Raw genomic sequence first — 25080 nt, 5'->3', positions numbered from 1 at the left:
AAAACATGCATGAGTGGAGGTGAAGGGTCTGCGTGTGTTACAGATGTTTCACCTTAACTTTTGCAAATGCATGTGGGCTAGATTAACTTGGTGCAAGCTCCCTTTCCTCCCCATCATTTAGAGCTCTTGTCCTTTGTCCAGCTGTGCAAGGGGATATAGGCTATGCTGAATGAATAAACGAGCTAATGTGCAAATGCATTCATTCAACATAAAATGTATGAATTTAATTCATTTAGATATTTGTCTTGACTTTGATGCACACGTCACATACGTGTGCCACGACGACAGATAGTCCCGCCTCCTGATGACAGACAAGAGTAAACACCGCCCCTTGAACGTCTCATAACAACAGCTGGTAGCTGAGAGAGAGAGAGAAAGCTCAGCAGAGACACTCATCTACTGCCTGTCTGTACAGTGTACACATCCCCAGCTTAGACTGCAGCTTTCTCCAAGAAAAACCCACATTAGACATTTTTAGTGAGAGTTTGTCTCGGCTCCAGGCGCATGCTCAGACCGACGGACGGTGCAGTTGTTGTATTCAGGAACTCGGAGGTGAGTACAGTAATGCCAGTCACCGCTAAACGCAGGCAAATCTGCTCAGGCTGTTTGTGGCTTTTGTGTTTTTTTTTTTTTTGTTTTTTTTAGCTTTCAAAGCTAACCCGTTAGCTTTCTTTTCATCCGGACCACTGCAGGCTGTCCTCCTTCTCGTCAATGTCAGAGCAAAGAAAAGAGCAGGAAAGGAAACGGGCTGTTTGAGCTCAGTGTTAGCTAGCTCCCTACACTTCAGCACACACACACAACGGGACCTTATTTGTTTTCCAACCCGCACGAACAATGGGCTTTACTCTCTCTGCTCTTATCTTGTGAGGAATGAGGATACTTTTAGAACAGCAGCTTAAGCTAGGAGCTCGTCACAGTCACCAACGCCACAGACACCGCTGAACTGTCCTACATTTGAATAATTAACAGCTAAAGATAATAGGCTACGTAAACAGAAAGGACGAGTGGCTGTGGCAGGCAGCTCAGTCCGTGCAGTGTTGTTGCAAACGTCGACCTCCTCCTCCTCCTCCTCCTCCTCTCTCCACAGACAGACCGGCCCGGGGCAGAGAGCCTGCCTGGGCTGTTTGCTCACAGCTCCGGAGCACTGGTGCAGATTTACAGTGTTAAAGAGTGAATCTGAATCAAAGCCCCGGAGCAGCCCTCAGACCAGGGCCGTTGCTAGGAATTCTGGCCCCCCTTAAAGAATACTAAAATGGGCCCCTACCCCCTAACTTTTCCAGTTTTTTTTTCTTAGACTACGTGTATTATAATTTTTTATTTAGCCTACTTTGTTTTGATGCTAATGCAGCATTAGTCAGGGTCTTCTTATGCAGAATAAATCAGTCATACAAAGATTAGACTACTGGAGTTTTTTTGTGGGCTCCACTGGGCGCTGGGCCCCTAGAATTATCATCACCTTTCTCTCCTATGTAACGGCCCTGCCTCAGACCCCTGTGGACCAGCTTCACCCCATAGGCCAAGTTGTCACAAAGGCATTAGCTATAATAACAATAATAATAATAATAGGCCTCATAATGGGCCTTAAATAAATAAATAATAATAATGAGGAGGAGGAGGATGTGAACATGCAACAGTATGCCTAAAAGCAGGTCCACATTGCTGCTGCACAGCTTTGTCCTTTGACTTTGCCTTTTTCACTCACAAGGCAAAGTCAGGCAGAGGGGATGTGTTTAGTGTTTGTGTCAGGCTGTGTGTTCATTATTAGACAGACCCGGCTGCTGGGGCACAGTCATCTCTGCAGCAAAAACAACCCACAGGTCTGACCTGTTTTATTTATTTCTGATGATGACGCCCCTTCCTGGCTGAGGGTGATCATAGCTGTCATAATCCGGTAATCACATGTAAAATGTTCGGTTCAGCAGAGAGAGAGAGAGAGAGAGAACGAGCTGACAAGTTGAAAGTTGTTTTGTTTTCCAGTCAGTCTTGTTAATCCAATCCAAAAGAAATACCTGAATTAAACTTCCATTTCACACTGTTAACTCAGTTTGCATATTGATCCTGTTCTCTACCTGTTGTTTCTCCCCAGACACTGAAAGTTTTTTAAAGATGACCACTTCATGGAGTGACAGACTGCAGAACTATGCAGACTTGCCCGCTAACATGGACGGCCTGACGATGAAGAAGTACAGGAGAGAGCCATACCACAGGTAAGAAGCACATAATGGTTTGCAGGTAAGACTGGAACATTTGTGGTCACTAGTTGTCCTGGTGGAGTCAGGTCTTACCCCTGTTTTTTTTTTTTACAACCACTAATCTCAGCATCACTGAGCAATTAAAGATTAAAATAGGATCTGTCTTTTTACTTCCGCGATATAGCAGAGTAATAAAGACCAAAAAGCGTGTCCAATTATTTTCTGAATCACTATTTTAAATTTAATATGCCCACATTTAAAATGTCACCATTGCTGCCTTCCTAGAATTTTTAATCCTGTTGCCATAATGCCTATGTAAAATCCACAGTGTATCTCACTTTATTAATATCATTGTAATATGGTAAAATGGAATAGGCCAGTCTTATAAATGTATTGTAAAACACAGTGGTTTTTAGTTTTTTATGATTCCTCATACTGCTCAAAAGCCCAGACCACATGATAATCATTGATCATTAAGGATCTACGTATGTATGTGTTTATCCGCGTAAGTATTTCCCATTCTGTCTCATCAAATGTTATTTCTGTGCTATCATAGGTGTATGAGAACGAATTGGGGCAGAAAAAACAGATTTTCATATGTGGTTCCACACACAACGTCTTGGGTGTGGTTTTCTGGCTCCTGTGCAAAGCTCCTCTCAGTCTCATGGCAAAATGTCACCAGACTGTTAAAGTGAGAGAGTACATGAACTCAAAGCCTGTTGAGATTTTTCACAGCGGGCGTCGATGTTTGCGTAAAACCGTTTCGACACTGAGTTCCTTTGTTATACGGACAGTTGACTTGAAGTGACCTTTAGGCCTTCTGGCTCACGTAAGAAGGAATTTATTTCTTGTTGTAGTAATAACACGTGTGTTGTTGTTCAATGTTTAACTCACGCGATGTCATATGTGTCCACTGGGCACTACTGTTCTTCCTCACCATTATGTAACACGCTGTGCTCAAAGGGGTTTATGAAACCATCAGTCATCGTTTGGCTCTGCCTGCGCTGTGCTGACATATGTCAGAAACACACACACGCGCGAAGATAACAAAGAAAGATGCAGCGTTGATGTCGACAAAACATTTGTGACATGTAACGTGTTCAGGTTTCTTCATCTGTTTAATTGATTTCATGTAAGAGAATGTGAAAGATGACCTTTTGAGCATCTCATGGACAGACAAAGGCCATTCCTTCAGAGTAAGAGCTCAGCTGGGGCAATGCTGTCTGATAGAGCCCTGATAATGGTGTATCACATAGCAGAGGGCTGGCGACGCTGGCCAGCGCAGATAAACTTTGAATCAGTCGCTGTCTACATGAGATTAGAGGCAGTGGAAAAAATCTGGCAGATTGTTGCACAGCTGCACTCGCAGTAAAAGTCATGAGGGATTCTCTGGTAGGTGTGGCGTGGTCCATGTGGGCTATTTGAGGCATTACTCTTATCAGTGGGGCTAAAGTCGAAGCTGAGCACAAGTCATCCCCTCCCACCCCCACCCACTGTCAATATGGGTGAGCTTAGGAGAGGCACAATCTTACTTATCATTTATGGCCGTCCTTTACTTCGCCTCCCACAGGCATCATTATTCCTGAGGTCATGACAACAGCACCACAAAATAGAACAGATTTAGATTTAAATCCTTTCACTGGTGAAGGCAAAAGCCGCTCTGCGCTCATCACCGTTGACAGGAAAGACGTATATTTGTTTTGGTTGTTCAGGAGCACCTCAGCTTTCAACAAGTCATTATTTTACAGAGGAAAAATGAGGTCTGACTTATTTTTAGACGCAGCTAAAATTAAAATAAATAAATAAATAATCCGAATCATGTAGAAATTCAGCTGAAATGATGGCATTGAAATATTTTATTCTAGTTTTACAGTTTCAGAAATTTGATTTTTTTTTCATGAGTTCATAGATGTGGATTTTTTGATTTTCTCAAACAGTTTCAAATCATATAATTATGTTTTTGAATGACTGACGTGATCTGGCAGCCTGGATGTTGAAGTTTTCATGTTAAAATGTAGCGTTTGAATTTAATCAACTTGAGAAACATAACTCAAGTTGAGTTTATGGATTTTGTAATTTGATCAGAGTGAACATACTTTTTTTAATGTTAGGCCACAAGTTCTGTGCTTTCAAAATAAAATAATTCAATTTCACGATCAGATATTAGATTTTTTTTTTTTTAATTTGTATCTTATATTGCTTCCATAAAATATATTCATGTCATTAGTTGTAGCCCTGTGAGTAGTGTTGAGTGATAGGAGCAGCTTGGGACAGGAGCTTGCTTGATTCTACCTGACTTGTGATGGTTCTGGATGTCTTTGAGGGCCCACAAACATCACGCTGCACAACAACAGCCCCTGACTGACAGCGCACAACAACAGAGAATGACGCGGAATGGCCACAATCATTTTTGCAACAAGTCAGAAAATTTCTGAATGGCAAGAAAGCAAAGAGAGAGAGGGAGGGGGCATATTGTTTCCTGGGCCAGAGCTATCCTGTGCTGCTGGAGCAGGGCAGACCAACGGAGAGTCAAACTGAGGTTTAATTTCACACAGAATGCATCGCCAGTGGTCTGCTGGACTAAGATCTAAATGGGAACTAGTTCACTATGGATCCGCTGCCAGGTATTTCACAAGTGATTTGGGAATTGCTAAATATGGGGAGGTCGTTGTCACAGATTGATGATACGTTTGTTTGCTGAGTCAATGTTGTGTTATTTGAGTTCTTGTGCCACATTTTTGTGGTAGTTGTGAGTGATGTAAACTTGTTTTTTTTTCGTTTTTTTTATTCAGTGTGACATTTTTATTCCACTTTAGTTGACTGACATTTTTTTTTAGTGTGACTAAATACTGACCCGTGTGGAAATATTTAGGAACACGGCCACACAATTCAGCTCAGTCACAGATGTTGAAGATAGGTTAGTTTGTGCCAGCAGTTGAAGTTAAGATAGCAGTGTGTTTGTGTGTGTGTGTGTGTGTGTGTCTGTCTTTTCTGTGGAAGCAGTGTCAGCCAGGGTATGTAAACACTGTCTATCACTGTGCCCACTCTGGACCCCGGTCTGCTGACAGATTTATGAGGGCAGTAGAGCTGTTTCCTGGAAGATTCCTCAGGTTAGGTTTGTAGGGTTTTACCATCCCCATGTTTAGAGCTTGGTGAACTCCCTGTGGCTTTACCCAGCCCCAGACTGAAAAGGCACAAGGCAGCCCCCCGGATTTTAAATTACTCACTGACTTTAAGTTTTCGTGTTATGCACAGTTCTTTATTAATTAATATTATTGTTATTATGTAGAAAGTTGTTAGTACTGTGTATGATAAAACCCAAAATTGTGAAGTAGGGATATGATAATGAGCGTTTCACTTCATGTCCCAGTATTTTCAGATATTGTGATGCCTGAAGCAGAATAATTCATTGTTACTGGCCTGACATTGGCCTGATATCATTCCCCAACATGCGTGGTGCACTTGTAGAATAGCAGTTTCAGAAATATGTACTTGACATTCAGCTCTAATTTAGACTTCAACAAGCTCAGCTTATTATGTGGGTTTTTATTTTTCCAGTGGTTGATGTTCATGTTAGAATTGTTACGATGTAAAACTACTTTAAACATTTTGCTAATTCTTGATATAAAACAAAACCTCAGTGTAAGGACACTGATGGAAATAAAGCTACACTTTTAATTTGGAATAGAATAGATAATGACACCTAAATTGAATCTTGCATTCATTCACGTTGAAATATTACTTAACATGGCTTTTATGTTGTTTCTATTGTTGGCTTATTATGGGTTCAACTATGGTTTTCATTAGCACTCACTGACACAGTGTGAAGCCAGACAAGACAGTCTATGCAGTCTCTGCAGTCGTCCTTCAGGGAGCTCCTGTGGATCTGCAGCAAAAAGGGAGAATAATTTATTTTCAGTATATTAGTCATACATTCAAAAAGCAAAGAGTCTGAACAAATTATTCACATTTCACTGTGTGTTTCATTCACCTGCTGAGTAGTGAGGCCTATTAGAACATATACTACTGTGTTTCAGCTGTGTTATCGGGCAACTCAGTATGTGAACCAGCCCAGTATTTTCCCAAGAGAACAAATTCTTCCTTTATTCTGCTAAAACAAAAGCTAATCCAATAGTTGAAGATTGCATTGCAGCTAAAACATTTCCCTCTTGTTCTTTCCAGAGTGTTTGTCAACAGAAGCTTGGCAATGGAGAAGATTAAGTGCTTTGGCTTTGACATGGATTACACTTTAGCAGGTAAGTTGATACACATCATCTGACTTATCACCACTAGTGCTAAAAACAAAACTGTTTCTTTATCATTGAGTGTCTTTGGGATTTCTGACTTTTGATGTTGAGACGTCACTTTGGGCCTTTGACCGACAGATATTATCCTCGACACGTCATTGGCTGGCTGCACCATACATTTATTCATCAAACACAATTTCTATATTCATCAGTAATTAACATAATGGTTATGTACGGCAATGTGCAACTTCACCTTTTAGTTTCAGTGTGCAGGTCGTCTAAGTTACATAGCAGCTTCTAAGTTTCCATGGAGCTGTCCATCCATCCTGTTGTCATATTAATAATGCAGCCATGTCAAACTGAGCATGTGTCAGTTACAGCAGCTATTTCTATGTTTTTATATTGGTACAAACCAGTGTTAGTACTAACATTACTAACTTGCCAAAATCTTCTGCCATCGTTGTGTTTACAATGCAAGAGTTGATAATATGCCCTCTCAGAAGCACTTCTTCTTCAGGGCAGCCTGGACGCTATCATGACTCGGCATTAAAAAAAGTGACTATATGGGCCAGAGCCAACTGGATAGCCTGGTACCTCAGCGGAAGAAAAGAAGTGATAGACGAGTGTTAAGATTGTTGCTCATCTAAGTGAGTAGATGAATGAAGATGGTGACCTCATAAACTTTCTGTTTGATTGATAGCAGTAAATTCTCCTTTCCTTATGAGCGTCATGTAGATATTAAAGTTGTATCCCGTCTTATCAGCGTTATATTATCAGCTCCCTCTGAACTCCATCTTGTTATCCATAAAATATTATTGGCCACCAGGTCAATGTTGGTGACACATTGAGCACACTCGAAGACTCGGATAAAAAAAAAAAAAAAAGAGCACAGCTTCCTGGTACACACAGTTTCAGATAGGTCTTCTTTTTCCAACTGACCAGTAACCAGGCCAAAAATATCCTCTTTTTTGTGCCACTTTGTTCTGTGACTCAGCTCCAGTTTTTGGCCTCCCCATCTCTATAAATAAATCTACCCTTACTTTGAGAAGTAGGTCACGTTTGTTTGTTGAGTTCACCGCTGATGGCTTTTTTGATAACGGGGATCACTCGTAGTCCGTCTCTGGCTCCGTACCCCCGGTCCTCGTTCCGAGGGCAGGAGATTTCACGGACGCTCAGCTGTTGACATGGCTCTCTTTATGGGCGCTCATAACCAAGTGTTAATGTTTGCTCGAAGTGTGGCTATCATGTATCGCTGGAGGATGTTCAGCTCTGGACCGCAGAAATGCTACATGAACTCCAGAGAGTAGGAAGAATCACAGTTGCTGCAGAACTGTGATGAAGACGTGTGTAAAATTCCTGATGTGTGTGCTCTTTAAAAAAAAAAAGTTTTCCTTTAGACTTATTTTCTAGACTGTAGAAAGTGGAAGGGGGTGGGGAGGTGGTGGTTTCTGGCAGGAGTCCATGTAAGATATATATCGGTACACCTCAAACATAGTCCCTGTCAACAGTCGTTCGTCAATACTAATGCTTTTCCCTGTGTCAGTGTTCATACCCAGCATGTCACTGTAAAGCCGATGTTTATGACAAAGATCCACATCGTTGGTCAAAGGAAGTCTAGGAAAGGTTTCTCAGTTTCTCATTACTGTTTTTTCAAACTGGCAAATATGAAGTCTTACTGGGTTTGTCAATTTCCCACAGTGCACCTGGACATAAGGAGCCAAACGTCACACTGTAAACTTTCCTTTAAAGCCTCTTATTTATAACTTCTTTAGCAACAATTACCTTAGAATATCAGTAAATCTCAGGTATGGTTGAGTTTGAAAACTTAAGACTATGTGGGTGTTGGTCACATTTGATTGACACAAGCATTTCCCTTCATAGTCGTCATTAACCAACTGTTGCTACATCCAGAGCGACATGGCATTACATTTTTCAAGATGAGCACAGAACAGTCCACATCAAACCAGTGAGAAACAGACTGACAGTCTCTCATTTGAAATAATCAAATCTGTTTGAACCTTGACAGATTCAACTGTTGCTAAATCCAGAGCCACGTGTCATTACGTTTTTCAAGATGAGCACAGTCTACATAAAACCCGTGAGAAACGGACTGACAGTCTCTCATTTGAAATAATCAAATCTATTCGAACCTTGACACAGCACTTTATGTTCATGTAGGACTCCATGGCTCATCGTAATTAAGAAAATGTTGATATGATTGAGCGTCCTAGATCACCGATGACGTATTATCATGTCACACCAATGATTTGTGTTGTATTTAAGTCACTGCGTTAGTCAGAAACAGATATTGCTGCTCAGTGTTTTTACCAAAATGTAAACATAACCCTCACACACTGATACTGAGGTGATGCTTGTTATCTGTGTGACAGAAGGAAGACCATGGCCCGAGACACAAAGATAGTTTATTGTATCTCTCTTTATTGATTTAAATTCATCACCTGAACACAGAAAAGTCTAAAGTTGTAGCTTTCTAGCTGTGCATCCCTTGAGCTCAAACTCTTTCAGCTATTTCGTTGACAAACGTCGTGCATTTGTAAGATTTTGTGAACTGAATCAACATCGTATGAAACAGCATTGCCTCATCTAATCTTTGTACTCCCTACTGGGAACATATTATCGTAGAAAAACGTTGCTCCAACACACGTTCAGGCCCAGATTGCATTGAGAGCAACACACAGTTTTGTCCTAGTTTTCCAACAGACTTTTGGCTGGAATGTAGGCCCCCGAGGCTGTGCAGTTAGTTCTCCACTTTTTTCCCCCCCTCCACAATATGCTTGATAGCATCATAAATCTGTGACAAAGTCCTATATTTGCATATCATATTAGTGGCCTCAGACAAATTAAACCAGTTGAGGTGTTAGTTTTTAATGAAGGTGTTTCGTGTGACACGGTTTAGATAAATTCTGCCAGGGACATTTTCTGCGGTTTGGATTCAGTAGTCTATTAGTGGAAGGGTGGGGGCTGTTTACCTTGTGTGTGTGGGGTGTATGTTACACATAGGCCTGAGGTGACCTGGCCTATAAACTCTAGATAGACACCTCACACCTCAGCAGTCGGAGCAGTGGGAGTATAATTATCTGGCAACAATCTCATTAGGGACACAAGGTAACATACGCCCGGAGCTAAGGCCGCTTCTTCTGAGTAGATGACCACATGTGTGTGTGTGTGTCCGCATCTACATTTGCATAGTGACAGCATGAGAAATGCCCTATAAAACAGACGTGCAGTGACAGTTAAGGACACAGCGAGCAAAAATAACACAACTCTGAGGTGCACACGACACGAATGTTGCAAACATGCACATCTGTTGATGTTTTGCTGTCTTATTTACTTAAACAGGGGACGCTCCATGACCGTTAGCCTCCAGCGGGGTTCTTGTAGAAAAACACATCTACAAATCACTCACGCAGATCGCTACTGCTCGAGCAAGTCCGACGTTTGAAATAGTGAGCGGCGTCTAAATTTCCGTGTGTAAAGGATACACTGTTGGGCCCGGTGTCGTGTGTCTCTGTGGAGTGTTTCAGCCTAAGTTGATTTCTGGTTGTAGAGTTTTTAAAGTCACATCTCTGACAAAAAGAATGATTACGGTATTGTGAAGTTATTTAGATGTCATGGTCAACGTTTGATTCCACAGCGGTTTTTAGGGCCGGTCATTGCGAGGACAGTTTGATGTGTATGAAGAGGGTGGAGGTGAGATGGGTGAAGGTGATGTCGAATATTTCTGTGCAGCAAAGTTGATCAAATCTAAACAAACAACATGCATACAGTAGTCTTGATGAATCTTTATATCTTGATAGGCTAAAAATGTTTTCAAGTGAAACTATCAAAAAACAAAACCAACTCTGTTTTTCATTACTCTTATCTTTAGATATTAATCGTTATCGTTTGTGTCAATACATATTAGAGCAGTGGCTCCTGACCCCATTTAGTCATCACAAATTTCTGACGACCCCACACACCCTCCATCAAGATGGGCCAGCTCAGATATTTTCATATGCTGCATTTTATTTGAACTCGATTTATATTTGAGAAAGTAAAAGTATGGAATACTGTTGATTAAGATTGTGCGTGGTGTTTTTCATCATAATTTTAAAAAGAATAATAATTAGTTAAAAAATATATTTTTATCAGTAATTTTTTTTAGTATCAAATACCAGACATTTCAGGCGACCCCATTTGAATTTCAGGCAACCCCCATGTTGGGTCCCGACCCCAAGGTTGACAAACACTAGTGTATTACTGTAGAGGTTAAAGAAAGACATTTACTGTAAGGTTCTGAGGCCGTGTTTACAGAAGTTTCACTGAGTTGAGCAGTTGTAGTGAGTAGATGTTAGATGGAGTGTGGCCTGTAGTAACAATCTTGTTTTATTACAATGTAATAAAATAACTTCCTCATTGTAAATGATCAGACTGGCCAGCTTTTATGATTTGATTTTATGTCCAAAGCTGTATGTGTGGGAGGGAGGGAGAAAGGGAAGGAGGGAGGGAGGGAGCACCACACCAGGGTCTCAAGGTCACATGTGAAAAAAGCTAGACAGTGAACTAAAGAAAGAGAGAGTGATGATAGCAAAGGTGACAGAGCGGGGAAGCAGCTCTCAAAATAGGTTTCTTTGTAGCGCCTCGGAACTCAAAGAGGAATATGACGGGTGAGCGAAGAGGAGGAGGAGAGGGAGGGAGGGAGGAAGGCATTTTAGTTGGTGTGTGCTACTGCTCTGGGCAGAGGGCCCAAACTGTCCGTTTGCTGGGAGACCAGACCACAGCCGGGGGGGGGGGGGGGGGGGGGGTAAAGTTACGTGATAATAATGCAGAAACAAGCTCACTCTCACTCTCACAGAGGAGGGGGCGTCAACAAAGAAGAAAAGCTTTCTGGGCCCAACATGTCCCCGTAACTCGGTGCACGCTCATTACTTTACTTTACTTTATTTGTTTATTTGGATGGGACAGTGCACATTAATGAACATAAAAACATGTAAATGTGCCAGATTATAGCAGCAATGCTCATTTCCGTCTGGAGTCCCATAACATAAAAACAGCACAGAGACAGTACACATAATAACGTAGACAACATAATAATGTAGACAACAAAAATACAAAAAGACGACTATGATGATATAAAACATATTGACAAACGCTTCCATGGGCAGGGGGACCATAAGAGTTTCTGAGAGATGAAGTGCTAAAGTGCTGGGTTAAAGTGACAAGTGCTAAAGTGCAGGAGTGCATACTGTAGGTACCAAGTTGTATTGCACAGTGCCCTAAAGTACACATCAGTTTAAAGTGCCAGGTTGTATTGCATGATGCCCATTACACCCAGTTGCACAAGCAGAAGTGTGTAGATATTGCACGAAATGTAATACATAATTGTAATTATGTAAGTAGTACTAGAACCAAAAATGACGTACAGTACACAAAAAAACATTGTGTACAATTAACTGAAAAATAAAAACTCAAATGGTGCCCCGGCCGTTGTTATATACAAGTTATAGGTGGTGACACGCTCCCTATGTACGACCCAGTGGTTCAACCAACAGCCCAAGAAAGCGCACGTTCGCATTTCTTTGCGGAGTAGGACACAGATGTTTTCCTGTTTGTCCTGCAGCCCTGTTCCCCCACTAACTGTCCTCTATCCGAGCATCATCAGCCAATTTTTTTCTTCCCCTCCCTCCGGGGGCCTCCCACCGCCCCACTGGGAGTGTAGAAAAGCGAGGCAACAACACAAGTGCATTCTCTGTTTTGTATTTATAACATCTGACATATTCTTTTCCCAGTGTCAAATAGCCTTTTAATCCTGCAGCAGCCTTTTCTTAGCCCAGCATCAGTCCACCTCTTTCTTTTTTTCAGAGCCTACCCTCGGTTCGGTTCTGTTTTGGCCCCTAACGTAGCTATCTGGCACCGGTGGCGATATGATGGGGGTGTGGGGGTGTGTGGGTGTCATCTGGGTTCGTTAGAGCCTCCGCTGAAAGTTGAGCAATTTTACATTTTCACGCCTGATCTTATTTCTTTGTGGATTTGCGTGTAGAACATAGAGGCCCTTGTTTATGTTGAGGACAGAGAAGGGCAGTGAGTTTGTGTGTCTGTGTGTGTGTGTATGTTGCAGTCAAAAGGACACAACACCACAGAGTGTGAAGTAGATGAGCTAGCCCTCACATGTGCATGTACATGTAAAGTCACATGTACATGTTGTGTAACAGGAGTAAGGTCCAATCACTCCTTGTCAGACATGTAATCACACAGAGGTTGTGTCCTTTAGCTGGAAACATATGTGAGTGTTTATTTGAATTTCACCTGTGGGTCACATCTTGTACCAACATGTTCACCCACAGGGACAAAATCTGCACATACATTGTTTATCATGTAGATTAAGAACATTTATTTTCATTTCTTAGTACATAGTTTAGTTTAGATTATTTGTTTCATCGCTGTTGCTTTGTAGAAGCTAGGTAATGAACAAACATGCTGGATGGACACTACAGGCAAAAACACTGTTTTTTCATGCACTGATCAATTTTGAGATTTCAGGCTATTTTGCATTCTTTCAGAATAATGGAAAGAAATGGTAGAAATCCACATTAAGGTGGTTAGTTTACTTCATTTTGTTTTCTTTCATTGGTTGATCACTAAAAGTTAACAGCTACTGTGACATACTGAGAGCTGTGCCTGTTGTCTGACCCATGTCATGTCAGGTATCATTGTAAAGCTCTCTCTCTCCTGAACAATGATGTAGGCTCCAAAAATTGTCATTTTCTCTGTATCAGCAACAAATCATAAAAGTACGATTGACAATAACAATCTATGGAATTTTATGGTACAGATCCTTAAAAGCCGTTTTCTCAAAATTAGTTTTTCCTCAGACTCTGAGTTAGAAATCTCCACTTCAGCAGCACAGAGACACCAAACCTTCCAGTTTTATTCCTGTTTATATTTTGAAGGTTTCGACAGAGGTTTTTGTTGATATATCATTCACAGCCTGGTTTGTGCAACGTTTTATTCCTAAAAACATGGCGAAATTAGATATTAGATTTGGGCTGGTGACAGTATTTTCTCATTTACAGAGTGATAAAAAGAGATATCCAAGTTCCCCTCTGTAAAAACTTCTGACTCTAATATGTCAACAAAATAAAACAAGAATTTTGAAAGGGGCTTTATCCATTGTTCAGATTTCTGTTATGGAGATGTATGCAAATTAGCGCATATTTCATCAGATATTGCCTCATTTACATATTTAAACATAAAATTTGACAAAACTTGTAATACAAAAAATGTTTGTCTCAATGTAAGTGATAAACTCAGGACGTTTCATGGTGATATCTGTAATTTTTTTTACCCTATTCACCTGTAGTGTCTCTCTTTTTGAGGAGCTAATTCACCAAACTGTAGCATCTTGATCTTTTTGTGATTTGATATTGGTGTAAAATGTCAAACTGTGTGTATGTGTTTGTCTTCCAGTGTACAAGTCACCGGAGTACGAGTCGCTCGGCTTTGAGCTAACAGTGGAGCGTCTGGTTTCCATTGGTTACCCCCAGGAGCTGCTCAGCTTCGTATATGACCCATCCTTTCCCACCAGGTCAGACCCATCACACGCGAGCACACGGCGGTCACCGTGACGGTCACCGGGTTAATGGCAAACTGCTGCGTCTGTCGCCTCCTCTCATGTCTTTTTAGCCCTTTGAACATTCAAATGTCAGTTTATAGAGTATAAGTGCCTTAACAAAATAACATAACCTGTTCCACTTCTGTTTATTTGACGGGACAAGCCCCTCTCCTATCCTGATAAGAGCTGTAATCACAACACAAATGACTGCAGTTAAAATGCCAGATGTTATGATCAGTTACAGTCAAGTTGGTACGGTTATTTTAGTTCTGTTTTATAGACTTAAACGGTTGTTTCTCTCCTTCCGCTCTCAGGGGCCTTGTGTTCGATACCATGTATGGAAATCTGTTGAAGGTTGATGCCTATGGTAACATTCTGGTCTGTGTCCATGGATTCAACTTTCTCCGAGGGTGAGCGATGGCAAATAGAAAATACTTCTTCTGCCAACTTCCAACCAGTGTATCGCTTTCTAAGATTTAGTTTTTGTTTTCTCAGCCCTGAGATCCGTGAACGGTACCCAAACAAGTTCATCCAGAGAGATGATACAGAGCGTTTTTATATCCTTAACACACTCTTCAACCTGCCAGGTAAAGTTTCTACACTCAAAGGAGAACACCATGGGACTGTTACAGAGTAAATACATAGTAAGAAGGTATTATTTATAAGTTTACTCAAGCCACAACATGACTGACAGCTTGTCTGTTTTTTTTTCTTCACAGAGACCTACCTCTTTGCCTGCCTGGTGGATTTCTTCTCCAACTGTGACAGATACACAAGGTAAAATCTTTTAGTTGCTTTATCTATCATGCAACAAGTTTCTGGACACCGCATGGTGACACAAAGACAGTTGCAAGCCAAACTGGGTCGAGAGCAAGCCCTGCAGCATGGGAGGGCACAGGTGTCTCAGCCGCTAATCTCAGCTAATCTTTTTAAAAATGGAAATTAAAACAGCAGTTCAGTCGGAGAACCGGTCTGCTTTTCATTTTCCGTAACAATTAATTCATCTCTGTCTCTACTAATTATAGAAAAGCATGGACTCTTTTTTTTTTACTATCTACAGAGAATGAAATCTTGATAATATAACCAAAAGATAATCTTTTAAATGTAGCTGTAATGAGGTATAAACATGGCCTGTAAATTTGTTGAGAATGTAATCTGGAATGGCTGCATGTCCTTTGTCCTCTGAAACCTGGTTGTTGGTCTTTTAGGGGGAGAATGCTTTCCTGTTTGGCTGGGGACCCCTCCAACAAGGGAAGGCTATCCCATTTAAAAGCAAACAAAAAACAAATGTCATGTTTCTGAAAACCTTCTGTAAAGATGTGGCCTGTGCGACGGCTGTGTACGTGTGTGTCTCTGCTCCTCTCCTCCAGCTGTGAAACGGGCTTCAAAAACGGAGACCTCTTCATGTCCTACAAGAGCATGTTCCAGGACGTCCGCGACGCCGTCGACTGGGTCCACTTCAAGGTCGGCTGTGATGTTGTTAACCTCAGCGTTGTCAGCTGTTTAGAGACTGACGTTTACATATGTTTCACGTTCCAGCCCGACTGTCACCCAATCTGACCCCCAGTCTGTTTGCCCTCTGCCTGGTCATGAAGATGATCAGTGCTCATGTAAATCTACCATGAAGCAGAACGTAGATTACCTGTCACACCTGTTGGGTTCACTTTAGGGATGTCACGATTATAGATTTTCTTGGTATGATTATTGTCGGAGAAATAATCACAATTATCACGATTAATACGATTGTTATTTTACAACATAATGTGTAAAATCAAATAGTCAAAAGCTAAATTGAGGTAATTAAGGTAATTTAACCCAGTTACTGTGTATTTACCTTTACTTTGGCTTAGAGAGCTGGGTGGGTATCCCGCAGGTGATGATTCATATCAGAAATATTTCCTTGTTTGGCCACTATTACATTGCAGCATGTTTGACAGTGCTGACGAGCCGTCATCGACTAAATACATTTGTTTGGCGGGAATCAGTTTGCTCTGCCAAACTGATTCCCGCATGTCTCTGTCTGCAACTCGCATGGAATGACAACAAAGTTACACAGTCAGTTGTTGTCGAACTTTCTTTTCGTTCCGTGTGAGTTGCGCTGATCTGCCGACATGGTTCTGACATGATCTTTTTTGGAAAGTGACGGTATTTAGGAACCTTTACGGTTAAATAATCCTGGTGTTTAATACTGCGATTAATTGTGAAAACAAGTAATTGTGACATCCCTAGTTCAGTTAGACCAGGCAGAGATGAACAGTTGCTGATATATACTGTATATCTAATCTAAAACTAATATACACAGAGGAGGATGCAGTTATATCTCTTGTTTAACTCCCTCTCACTTATGATACATCAGGAAAATCTCCACACTTGTGCTGATTAAAGGATTGCACATAGGTATAAGATACGATAAAGTACAACACACATTGATAGCCCTCAGATCAGGAGATGGGTTTAAATAACTCTTGGTAAAATCACTTATCTACTAGGACAACATCCTGTAAACATTTTTTAATCTGCGCCAGAGTTTCACGTGAACAAACTCAACACACCAGAGTTCAAGCGAGACCAACCAAACAGAGAAAGCACACAAGGCTGTATCTCCCGGGACAACGGGTCACCACAGCTTATCAAGATAATATAAAGAATACTTGTCATGTAGCATGGGCCAGAGGGAGGAGCTCACTGAATGTTGACAACAAGCCAAAGGTTAGGGAGTCACCGAGGTCACAGATCATCGTGCTCTGGGTGCTATTAATATCCAAAAAGCCCTAAAACATCTGTGCTGGATGTGTGTTTTTTCTGTCAGGGCCGTAGAATCAAAGAGCCGGGGTGTGAGGACGATGCAAGACAAAAACATCCCAGTCTTGATTCATTTAGCAGCTTGTAGAGCTTCTTTTTTATATCAACTGAAAAGATGTTGCTGTGATATCGCTGCTGTTATCACTACTGCTCTCTCGCTCTGCACATCCTGTGTAAACCACAGTTAAATGCCACCGTGTTCCCATCTGTTGTGTGGGGGTGGTTGCTGATACTCCTCTCTCTTAATTGTTACTGAATGGATGGATTGGTTTTGATCCTTCTAAGTCAAGAGTAAGATATTTATTAGCATTCTTTTTTTTGTATTTCCCCCCCTCCGTCTCATATTGCAGGGTACTCTGAAGGAGAAGACGGTGGAGAACTTGGAAAAATACGTAGTGAGAGATGTGAGTTGCTTGTATTCATCAACTGTTTGAGAACACACACACACACACACACACACACACACACACACACACACACACACACACACACAGTGTCACATTCTTTGTCACTGTGTGAAGAGGCTGGTTTTGAAAAGATGCCTTGAGCTTTTGGTCTTTTCTTCTTCTCTGTTCCCACCAGGGGAAGCTGCCTCTCCTCCTCAGCAGAATGAATGAGGTAGCCAAGGTTTTCTTGGCGACCAACAGTGACTACAAATACACCGATGTGAGTATACAGTATGTGTGCGGTTGCGATAGAAACTTCCCTGTTTTGGGACAAACAGTCATCGCCATCGCCATTTACTTGAATCCTCTGGGAAGGCTTTGAGAGAACAACAACGGTGCTGAGGCACAGACATACATTAGGTGATTCAGAAACTGCAGTGGTAGACTTAGACTTTATTTATTTGCACATATGAAATAGAACAAAAACATTTACTTATCTCTCTTAAAGGATAATTACCGTTTTTTACAATCTGGACCTTATTTCTAGCAAAAATACGATCATTTACTCACCCAGATAACTTTGGTGTCATTACAAGTCGTTCCGACGAAATTACATCCAGCCGAGAGCCGCGTATATCCGTATAATGCGAGTACACGGGGCAGCGGAATGCAGCCTCTAAATAACACATTATCTGCAGTGAAGTTGACCTACTGACCTCTGACCTGGATGATGTCATCTACGACCGCAGCACGGCGTGGCTTGTTGCTACCGCTAATGCTATGGTCCGTTTCTGCGTGTTTCTGACTTGTCAGAACAAAATGAGCAGCTGGATGAAGTTCAGCTTCCACAGGCTTCCTCTCCACAACCTGGACTCAATAAAGCTCTGGATAGTTGCACTAAAAATGGACCCGAATGCCAAAGCGGAATCATTATTATCAGAATGAGCCGGGCAGCGGTCGTAGATGACATCATCCAGGTCAGAGGTCAGTAGGTCAACCTACAGACCCCGGATGTTGATAACAGCTAACCCCGGACTCAGAGGGGAATAGCACTAGCGTATCATAGCAAAATATTGGTGAAATGAACGAGTTTTGCAGCAGATAATGTGTCATTTAGAGGCTGCATTGCGCTGCCCCGTGTACTCGCATTATACGGATACGCGATTCTCGGCTGGAGCTAATTTCGTCGGAATGACTTGTAATGACACCAAAGTTATCTGGGTGAGTAAATGATCGTATTTTATGCTAGAAATAAGGTCCAGATTCTAAAAACCGGTAATTATCCTTTAATAGGGAGAAAGATATGAAAAACCATGTACAGGTGAGGTCTGAAACCCGAAAGGTTTATAGCATATAAGATAACATGTTATGTTACATATAGGTAACACGGATGATCATGAGATCAATTCTGTAGATTTACTTGGAGACTGTTGGCAGCTGTTATTTAAAACACTGCTGCCATTGAACTGATTGAACTGATCGTCAGTCTTTGTGTTTTGTTTTCCTCAGAAAATCATGACATACCTGTTTGACTTCCCCCATGGCCCCAAGGTAAAACACCCCCCCTGCTTTTCATCGCACTTTGAAATGTGTCAAAAATGTAGGTCAAGGTGACATTGTGTTTTCTATTTTAATTAAATGTATGTGTGTGTGTGCCTACCATAGCCTGGTACCTCCCACAGACCCTGGCAGTCCTACTTTGATCTGATCCTGGTGGATGCCAGGAAGCCGCTGTTCTTCGGGGAGGGTACGGTGCTCAGACAAGTCGACACGGTGAGCGCACACAGAACACACAGAGAAGATATCACTGATAACGCTAATAGCTGCGCTGCATGCAAACAACTGACGGACATATCCAGACTTGCTGTAGCCCTGCTGTGTGTTTGCTTTGTAACCTGATAACAGTCTTTGCCATATGTTCATTTATGTTCATACATAGATAAGAAATGTTAAAGTACATGAGCAGAGGGTCATAAAACATGACCAATTTGGTAATGTCCAATATCATGACAATGAAACAATAAAAAACAGTAAAACAACTGAATTTTCAAAGCTCCTATAGAGCTCCAATCAGAACTGACCATTGACTCTTTACTCCCTGTAATTTCTTTGGTTGTACTTTTTACCGTTTTGACACGGTTTTGTAATAAATAAATTATTTTTTGCTACAGAACCTGACAAAGATCTTACAACCAAGTCTAGATTTTTAGAAATTCCATCTCTGATTCAATTCAGAGTGGAAACATTTACATTTACTCATTCGACAGACGCTTTCATCTCAAGTGACTATGACAAATGAGGGACATCACAATAGTTTCAGCTCAGTAGCAGAGCTCGTTGTATTGGTGTACACTCTCTTTAACGCTGCATCACGCCTTTATTCTGGTGGAACAGTGACAGACTAACGACTGCATTGGTAAAATAGTAAAATAAACTACAAATAGAAGACCCCTTTAAAACTTAAGTATAGTTTTATAGTTTAAATTTAGTCGGTTGTCTTCATTCATGTTCATTCAACTGACCAAGAATCCTCTCGCTAATCTGTCATGTGACGTCCTCATTTCAGACCACAGGTCGTCTGAAGATAGGAACCTACACAGGACCTCTGCAGCATGGGATCGTCTACTCAGGAGGTGAGACGACATTTTCTTTCAGCTGCTCAGTTTTTTATGTGTTTTTTCATGGTTTATTTACTGAAAGTTTTCATTATAATAAAAGACAAGACAATTGAGGGTAGAACTATTCCAAAATGATAATTGAACACCTCGCTGAGTATAATATAACAGTACCCTCACCAGTAATATAACATCACCTGCTAGGTCCACCATAAGACATGGAGATAGTTACGGGCAAAACATTATATGGCCCTTCAATAAACAGATAAACAAACAACAGAAAATCCCAAAACAAGAACAGCTCAGTAGCTCAGTGTGTGAGGCAGTGATCAGTCTCTGTAACGGCTGTGGTTGTCGTCTAGGTTCGTCAGACATCGTGTGCGACCTGCTGGGGGCCAAGGGGAAGGACATCGTCTACATCGGGGATCATATCTTTGGAGACATCCTCAAGTCCAAGAAACGTCAGGGCTGGAGGACGTTCCTGGTCATACCTGAGCTGGCCCAGGAGCTGCACGTGTGGACCGACAAGAGCTGTGAGCCTGCAGAGGAACACACAAACACAGACCCACGCACGCAATCACATGCCGACATACCAGTTTGACTGTATAGTCAATGTTGTTCACATTTTTCCAAGAATTGCAAGTGCATTGGAAAACAATGTGAGCAGAGACTTGACCCAGAATAGCAGCTGCAGTGTCGTACTGTACCTGCACGTTTTAGAAAAAAAACAAGAGCTGTTCATCAGCTAAATTTGATCAAGATCGGCGGATACAAAGTCTGAACTCAGCCTCAGGGGTTGTCACATTGTCCCTCACAGCGCATACTCACAGAAACATGTCTGATTCTGCAGACAGTCAAACCTGACAGACATACAGACTATAAATCTTGCACAGAAACAAGAGGACTAACTTTTCTTCTTGTGTTTTCCAGCGTTGTTTGAAGAACTGCAGGGCCTGGACATTTTCTTGGCTGAACTCTACAAGTAAGAACTGTGACCTTTAGACTCTTTTCCTCACTACATCCAAACCCCCTTACTCATCACTTTCTCCTGCACCAGTTTTGCTGCTCTTTGCTCGCTGCAGTGACAGTTTGCATGCATGTGTGAGTGCATGTCTGAGAGGGAACAGGGGGGTCAATGGGGTAAAGTCTAAAGGGTCGGCGCTCGCCGCCCGCCCGATAACCTGATTCACTGCCGTTATTTATAGCCTGGCTCTCCTCGCTGTTGCGCCACCTATTTGACACATTACCTTTCAGCAGACTGATATCAATACCACCCCTTCCCCCCTCCCCTCCCCTCCCCCCACGCTCGCTCTTGACTTCATCATCCTCTCTCCCCCCTATGTGTCCTTCCTCAGACATCTGGACAGCAGCAGTAATGAGAGGCCAGACATCAGCACTATTCAGAGAAGAGTCAAGGTATGCCCTTAATCACCTCTGTTTCTATGACAACAGAGGACCCTTCCATATGATTTTTTAGTTATCAGCGCCCACATTTGCATTGTGCTTACTATAGTATAATAATGAACTGTTCTTTAAAGGGATAGTTCAACATTTTGGCAAATTGGCTCATTGCCATAATCTCTATAGTTTTAGGAGTAGGCTCGTTACCTTTAATTGTCGGTGCAAGCTATTTTTAGAATGGCGGAGCAGAGCGGCGAGCTGCTCAGAGCTATGCTACGGAGGCTCATGGGATTTCTTGGTTTAACTCATCTCACTCATCAAATATCCAACAATTCCAAAATGCTCTGGTGGACAAGTTGTGACCTGCACATTCACCACGCTATGAGATAATAACACAACGTTACCAGACAGTTGTTTTAGAGGCAAATACAGAGTCTGCTTGCTGAAGAACTGCCCCTGAAGGCAACACGCATCAGCTGTTTTACATGAATTTACCTCTAAAACAACTCTGTCTGGTAACGTTCTGTTATTATCTCATAGCGTGGTGAATGTGCAGGTCACAACTTGTCCACCAGAGCGTTTTGGAGTTGTTGGATTGTGTATTTGATGAGTTTGATGAGGGAAACCAAGAAATCCCATTAGCTTCCGTAGCGTAGCTCTGAGCAGCTCACGGCTCTGCTCCACCGTTGCACCGACAATTAAAGGTACGAACCTACTGCTATGTATAGGGATTATGGCAATGGGCCAATTTGCCAAAATGTTGAACTATCCCTTTAAAGAAGTACAATTGCAGTGTCCATCAGAAAGGTTCAGTACTGCTCAGGGTGAAGCTGTTTTATGAAGCGGGTAAACATACATCATCAGACTGACTGATCTTCTCTTCTCCCTCTCGCTCCTTTAGAAAGTGACACATGACATGGACATGTGCTACGGCATGATGGGTAGCCTCTTCCGCAGCGGCTCCAGACAGACTCTGTTTGCCTCCCAGGTGATGCGTTACGCCGACCTGTACGCAGCCTCTTTCATCAACCTGCTGTACTACCCCTTCAGCTACCTCTTCAGAGCTGCACACGTGCTGGTGAGTATGTGACTGTGAGGCGAGGGCGCTGAACGAAACCACTCACTCTCAAGGGTCAGCACTAACGCCACCATACACTTTGCTGCCACAGATATGAAAGTCTTGTTGATTTAAATTCAAAATCTTTACAGGACATTTGGACTCTGTAGATGCTTTTCTCTCAAATTTTTGGTTTATAACATTTTGTCCTGTGACAGCGCAAATATGAGTCTCATTCATTCCTTACTGCATAACGGCAGATTGCGTTGGAATAACTCATCGCTATCTAACTGTATCTGAGCAGCACTACACTTGCCCTCCTCTCTCTCCCACCTATACTGTCAGAGAACTGTTTTGTAACAAAATGTGAGCTGCAGCATTCAGTGGAGGTTGGTTATGTGTCTCTAGAGCACTGGTCCAAAAACTCACTAAAACAATAAATGAAAAGGTTTCATCACATTTGGGTAAAATGTTGTAGACACAGGTATTTGTTGGCGAAGGCTCTGATTGGCTCAGATTGGTACTGATGGAAACAGTCACTGTGCACTAGGATAGTCAGGGTTCCCACGTGTCCTGGAAAACGTTTGACCAATTCACCAGTCATGAAAAACACATGGAAAATGACATATCACATCATGACATCAGCTACCAGAGCTCTATTTGACCCCTCGTTTCCAAAAAAAACCAAAACATGTTTGTGCTGTTCTATGATACATTTTTCATAATTTCTTAGCATTTAAGAGATTATTTCATAAATTAGAGCCATAGACTGCACATCTTTAAATCAGACTTCTGGGAGAGAGACTGAGAGAGAGGAATAAACATAGAAACAAACTGATTACATTTACAAAAAAAGGTACCATTGTCAAAAAGAACACTTCTCCAAAGCATGAACGGGACAGGGGATGAAACAGTTTATGGTGTACAAACTCATGTCTGTCAAACTGTAGCAGCTCAAAATGTCCTGGAAAAGTCCTGGAAAACGATTTCACGGAGATGAGACATGATAGGTCCTGCAGCAGCTATCAGCTCACCTTAAAGGGATAGTTCACCCAAAATTCAAATTTCACTCATTATCTACTCACCCTCATGTCGACTAAGAGCTGTGAGAATTTTCAGAGTCCTCCGTCCGGGGGGGTCAGCGCAGCAGTATTTGTCCATATAATGGTTAGGAATGGATACCAACTTTCTTCATCCAAAAAGACACACCAAAAAACATCCAACTACCTCCATGCTGCTCATCTGTAATGTCCCTCTTGTATTGAAGCCCCGACATGAGAAATTGTTCTAGAAAAAATTAAGTCTATATTTTAAGCTTGTTTGTAGCGGAAGCTCGCAGTGTCTCAGTTCACTGCTCTTCCTGTGACTGGTGGAACAATTTCTCATGTTGGGGCTTCAATACAAGAGGGACATTACAGACGAGCACTATTGAGGTATTTGGATGTTTTTTGGTGTGTCTTTTTGGATGAAGAAAGTTGGTATCCATTGACAACCATTACATGGACAAATACTGCTGCGCGGACCCCCTCGTAACTCAGAGAAGGCACAGAGGACTCTGAAAATTCTCACAGCTCTTAGTCGACATGAGGGTGAGTAGATAATGAGTGACATTTGAATTTTGGGTGAACTATCCCTTTAAGAACCTACACATTAAGAAAACCTGCTTACAGCTGTTAGTTCTGGTGGAAAGGAGCATAAAACATGCAGGCTTTGCTTTTAAAAAATCTGGTGTCTGACAGAAGCGCTGCATAAAAATCAATTTAGCGTTGTCAAGTTGTTTTCTAACATTTAGTCCTCTCTCCCCCCTTCAGATGCCCCACGAGTCGACCGTTGAACACACTCATGTGGACATCGACACAGAGTCCCCGCTGGCGACGCGCAACCGCACCCACTGCAGCGACTGCAAAGACCACGAGTGTAAACGCAACCAGCTGACTCGCTCCTTCAGTGAGATCAAACCTCCCAACCTGTTCCCCACCACTCCCCAGGAGATCACTCACTGCCACGATGAGGACGATGACGAGGAGGAGGAGGAGGAGGAGGAGGAGGAAGAAGAGGAGGAGGAGGAGGAGGAGGAGGAGTAATCAGGTGGACATGGAGTGGAGGTCCATGTTCCTGCTCCTGCCTTCTTACTGTACGTTTCCCAGTAGAGTTGGGTAGTGATCAGGGAGAAAACACAACTCCAGTGTGTATGCGTGCATATGTGTGTGTGTGCAGATACATATATATTAATTCTGCATGCACACAAACACACACAGACACACACATACACTGGGGTTTTCAAAGGAAAGTACAAAAAGGACCAGTAGCGAGACAGTTCATGTGACTGGTGGGAAACTGTAGGTCCTCAAAATCCAACCTTTCCTGGCTTCATTATAAAAAAGAAAAAAAGAAAAAAAAACACTCATTAGTTTTTAATTGATTTGATTTCTGTATCATTTGTCTGTCTCATCTGACAAATAGAACACACACTTGATTAAACATCACGTTTTTTTTTATTGTGTTTTATATAAGCTGACTTTTAAGACCTGCTGGTGGAGTAAACAGATGTTGACAGATGTTGGTCAGTAAAGTGTAGTTTTAATCATGACACACTAGCCTTGCTGACACAGTATATGCAGATTGTAATGAAAAAAAAACAACACTTTTTAGTTATGGTGTCAAAAAAGAAAAAAAAGCTTATGCAACATGGGAACAACATTCAGTTTTTCATCCGTTTTGTTTCTTTTTGTCCGTTTTTGAGTCATTTCTAGAGTAGTCATTTTGTT

General features: G+C 41.9%; 1 protein-coding gene across 3 annotated transcripts; it reads left to right on the top strand.

Annotated features, from left to right (window-relative positions):
* The first annotated feature begins 365 nt into the window (after positions 1-365).
* On the top strand, positions 366-24689 carry nt5c2b (5'-nucleotidase, cytosolic IIb). 3 transcript variants are annotated; one of them, XM_085787930.1, is made up of 18 exons: positions 366-552; positions 2087-2207; positions 6375-6448; positions 13907-14024; positions 14366-14461; positions 14547-14638; positions 14771-14828; positions 15422-15515; positions 17204-17257; positions 17436-17519; positions 18749-18790; positions 18905-19012; positions 19806-19872; positions 20217-20387; positions 20785-20836; positions 21210-21270; positions 22157-22333; positions 24124-24689. In XM_085787930.1, the coding sequence occupies exons 2-18, from the start codon at positions 2107-2109 to the stop codon at positions 24394-24396; spliced, it is 1722 nt and encodes a 573-aa protein (XP_085644056.1). In that variant the 5' UTR covers positions 366-552; positions 2087-2106; the 3' UTR covers positions 24397-24689. The 3 variants fall into 3 exon arrangements, with proteins under 3 accessions (XP_085644056.1, XP_085644181.1, XP_085644124.1); XM_085788055.1 differs by having other exon boundaries at positions 460-561; positions 2097-2207; positions 24124-24637; XM_085787998.1 differs by lacking the exon at positions 366-552 and adding an exon at positions 1959-1976 and having other exon boundaries at positions 24124-24637.
* Positions 24690-25080: the final 391 nt, after the last annotated feature.

This window comes from Trachurus japonicus, chromosome 1 (assembly GCF_045865225.1).
Source record: "Trachurus japonicus isolate A0001 chromosome 1, Traja_1.0".
NCBI classification, from domain to species: Eukaryota; Metazoa; Chordata; class Actinopteri; order Carangiformes; family Carangidae; genus Trachurus; species Trachurus japonicus.
The sequence above is the reverse complement of the archived record's forward strand: the minus strand, read 5'-3'. Positions and strand labels throughout refer to the sequence as shown.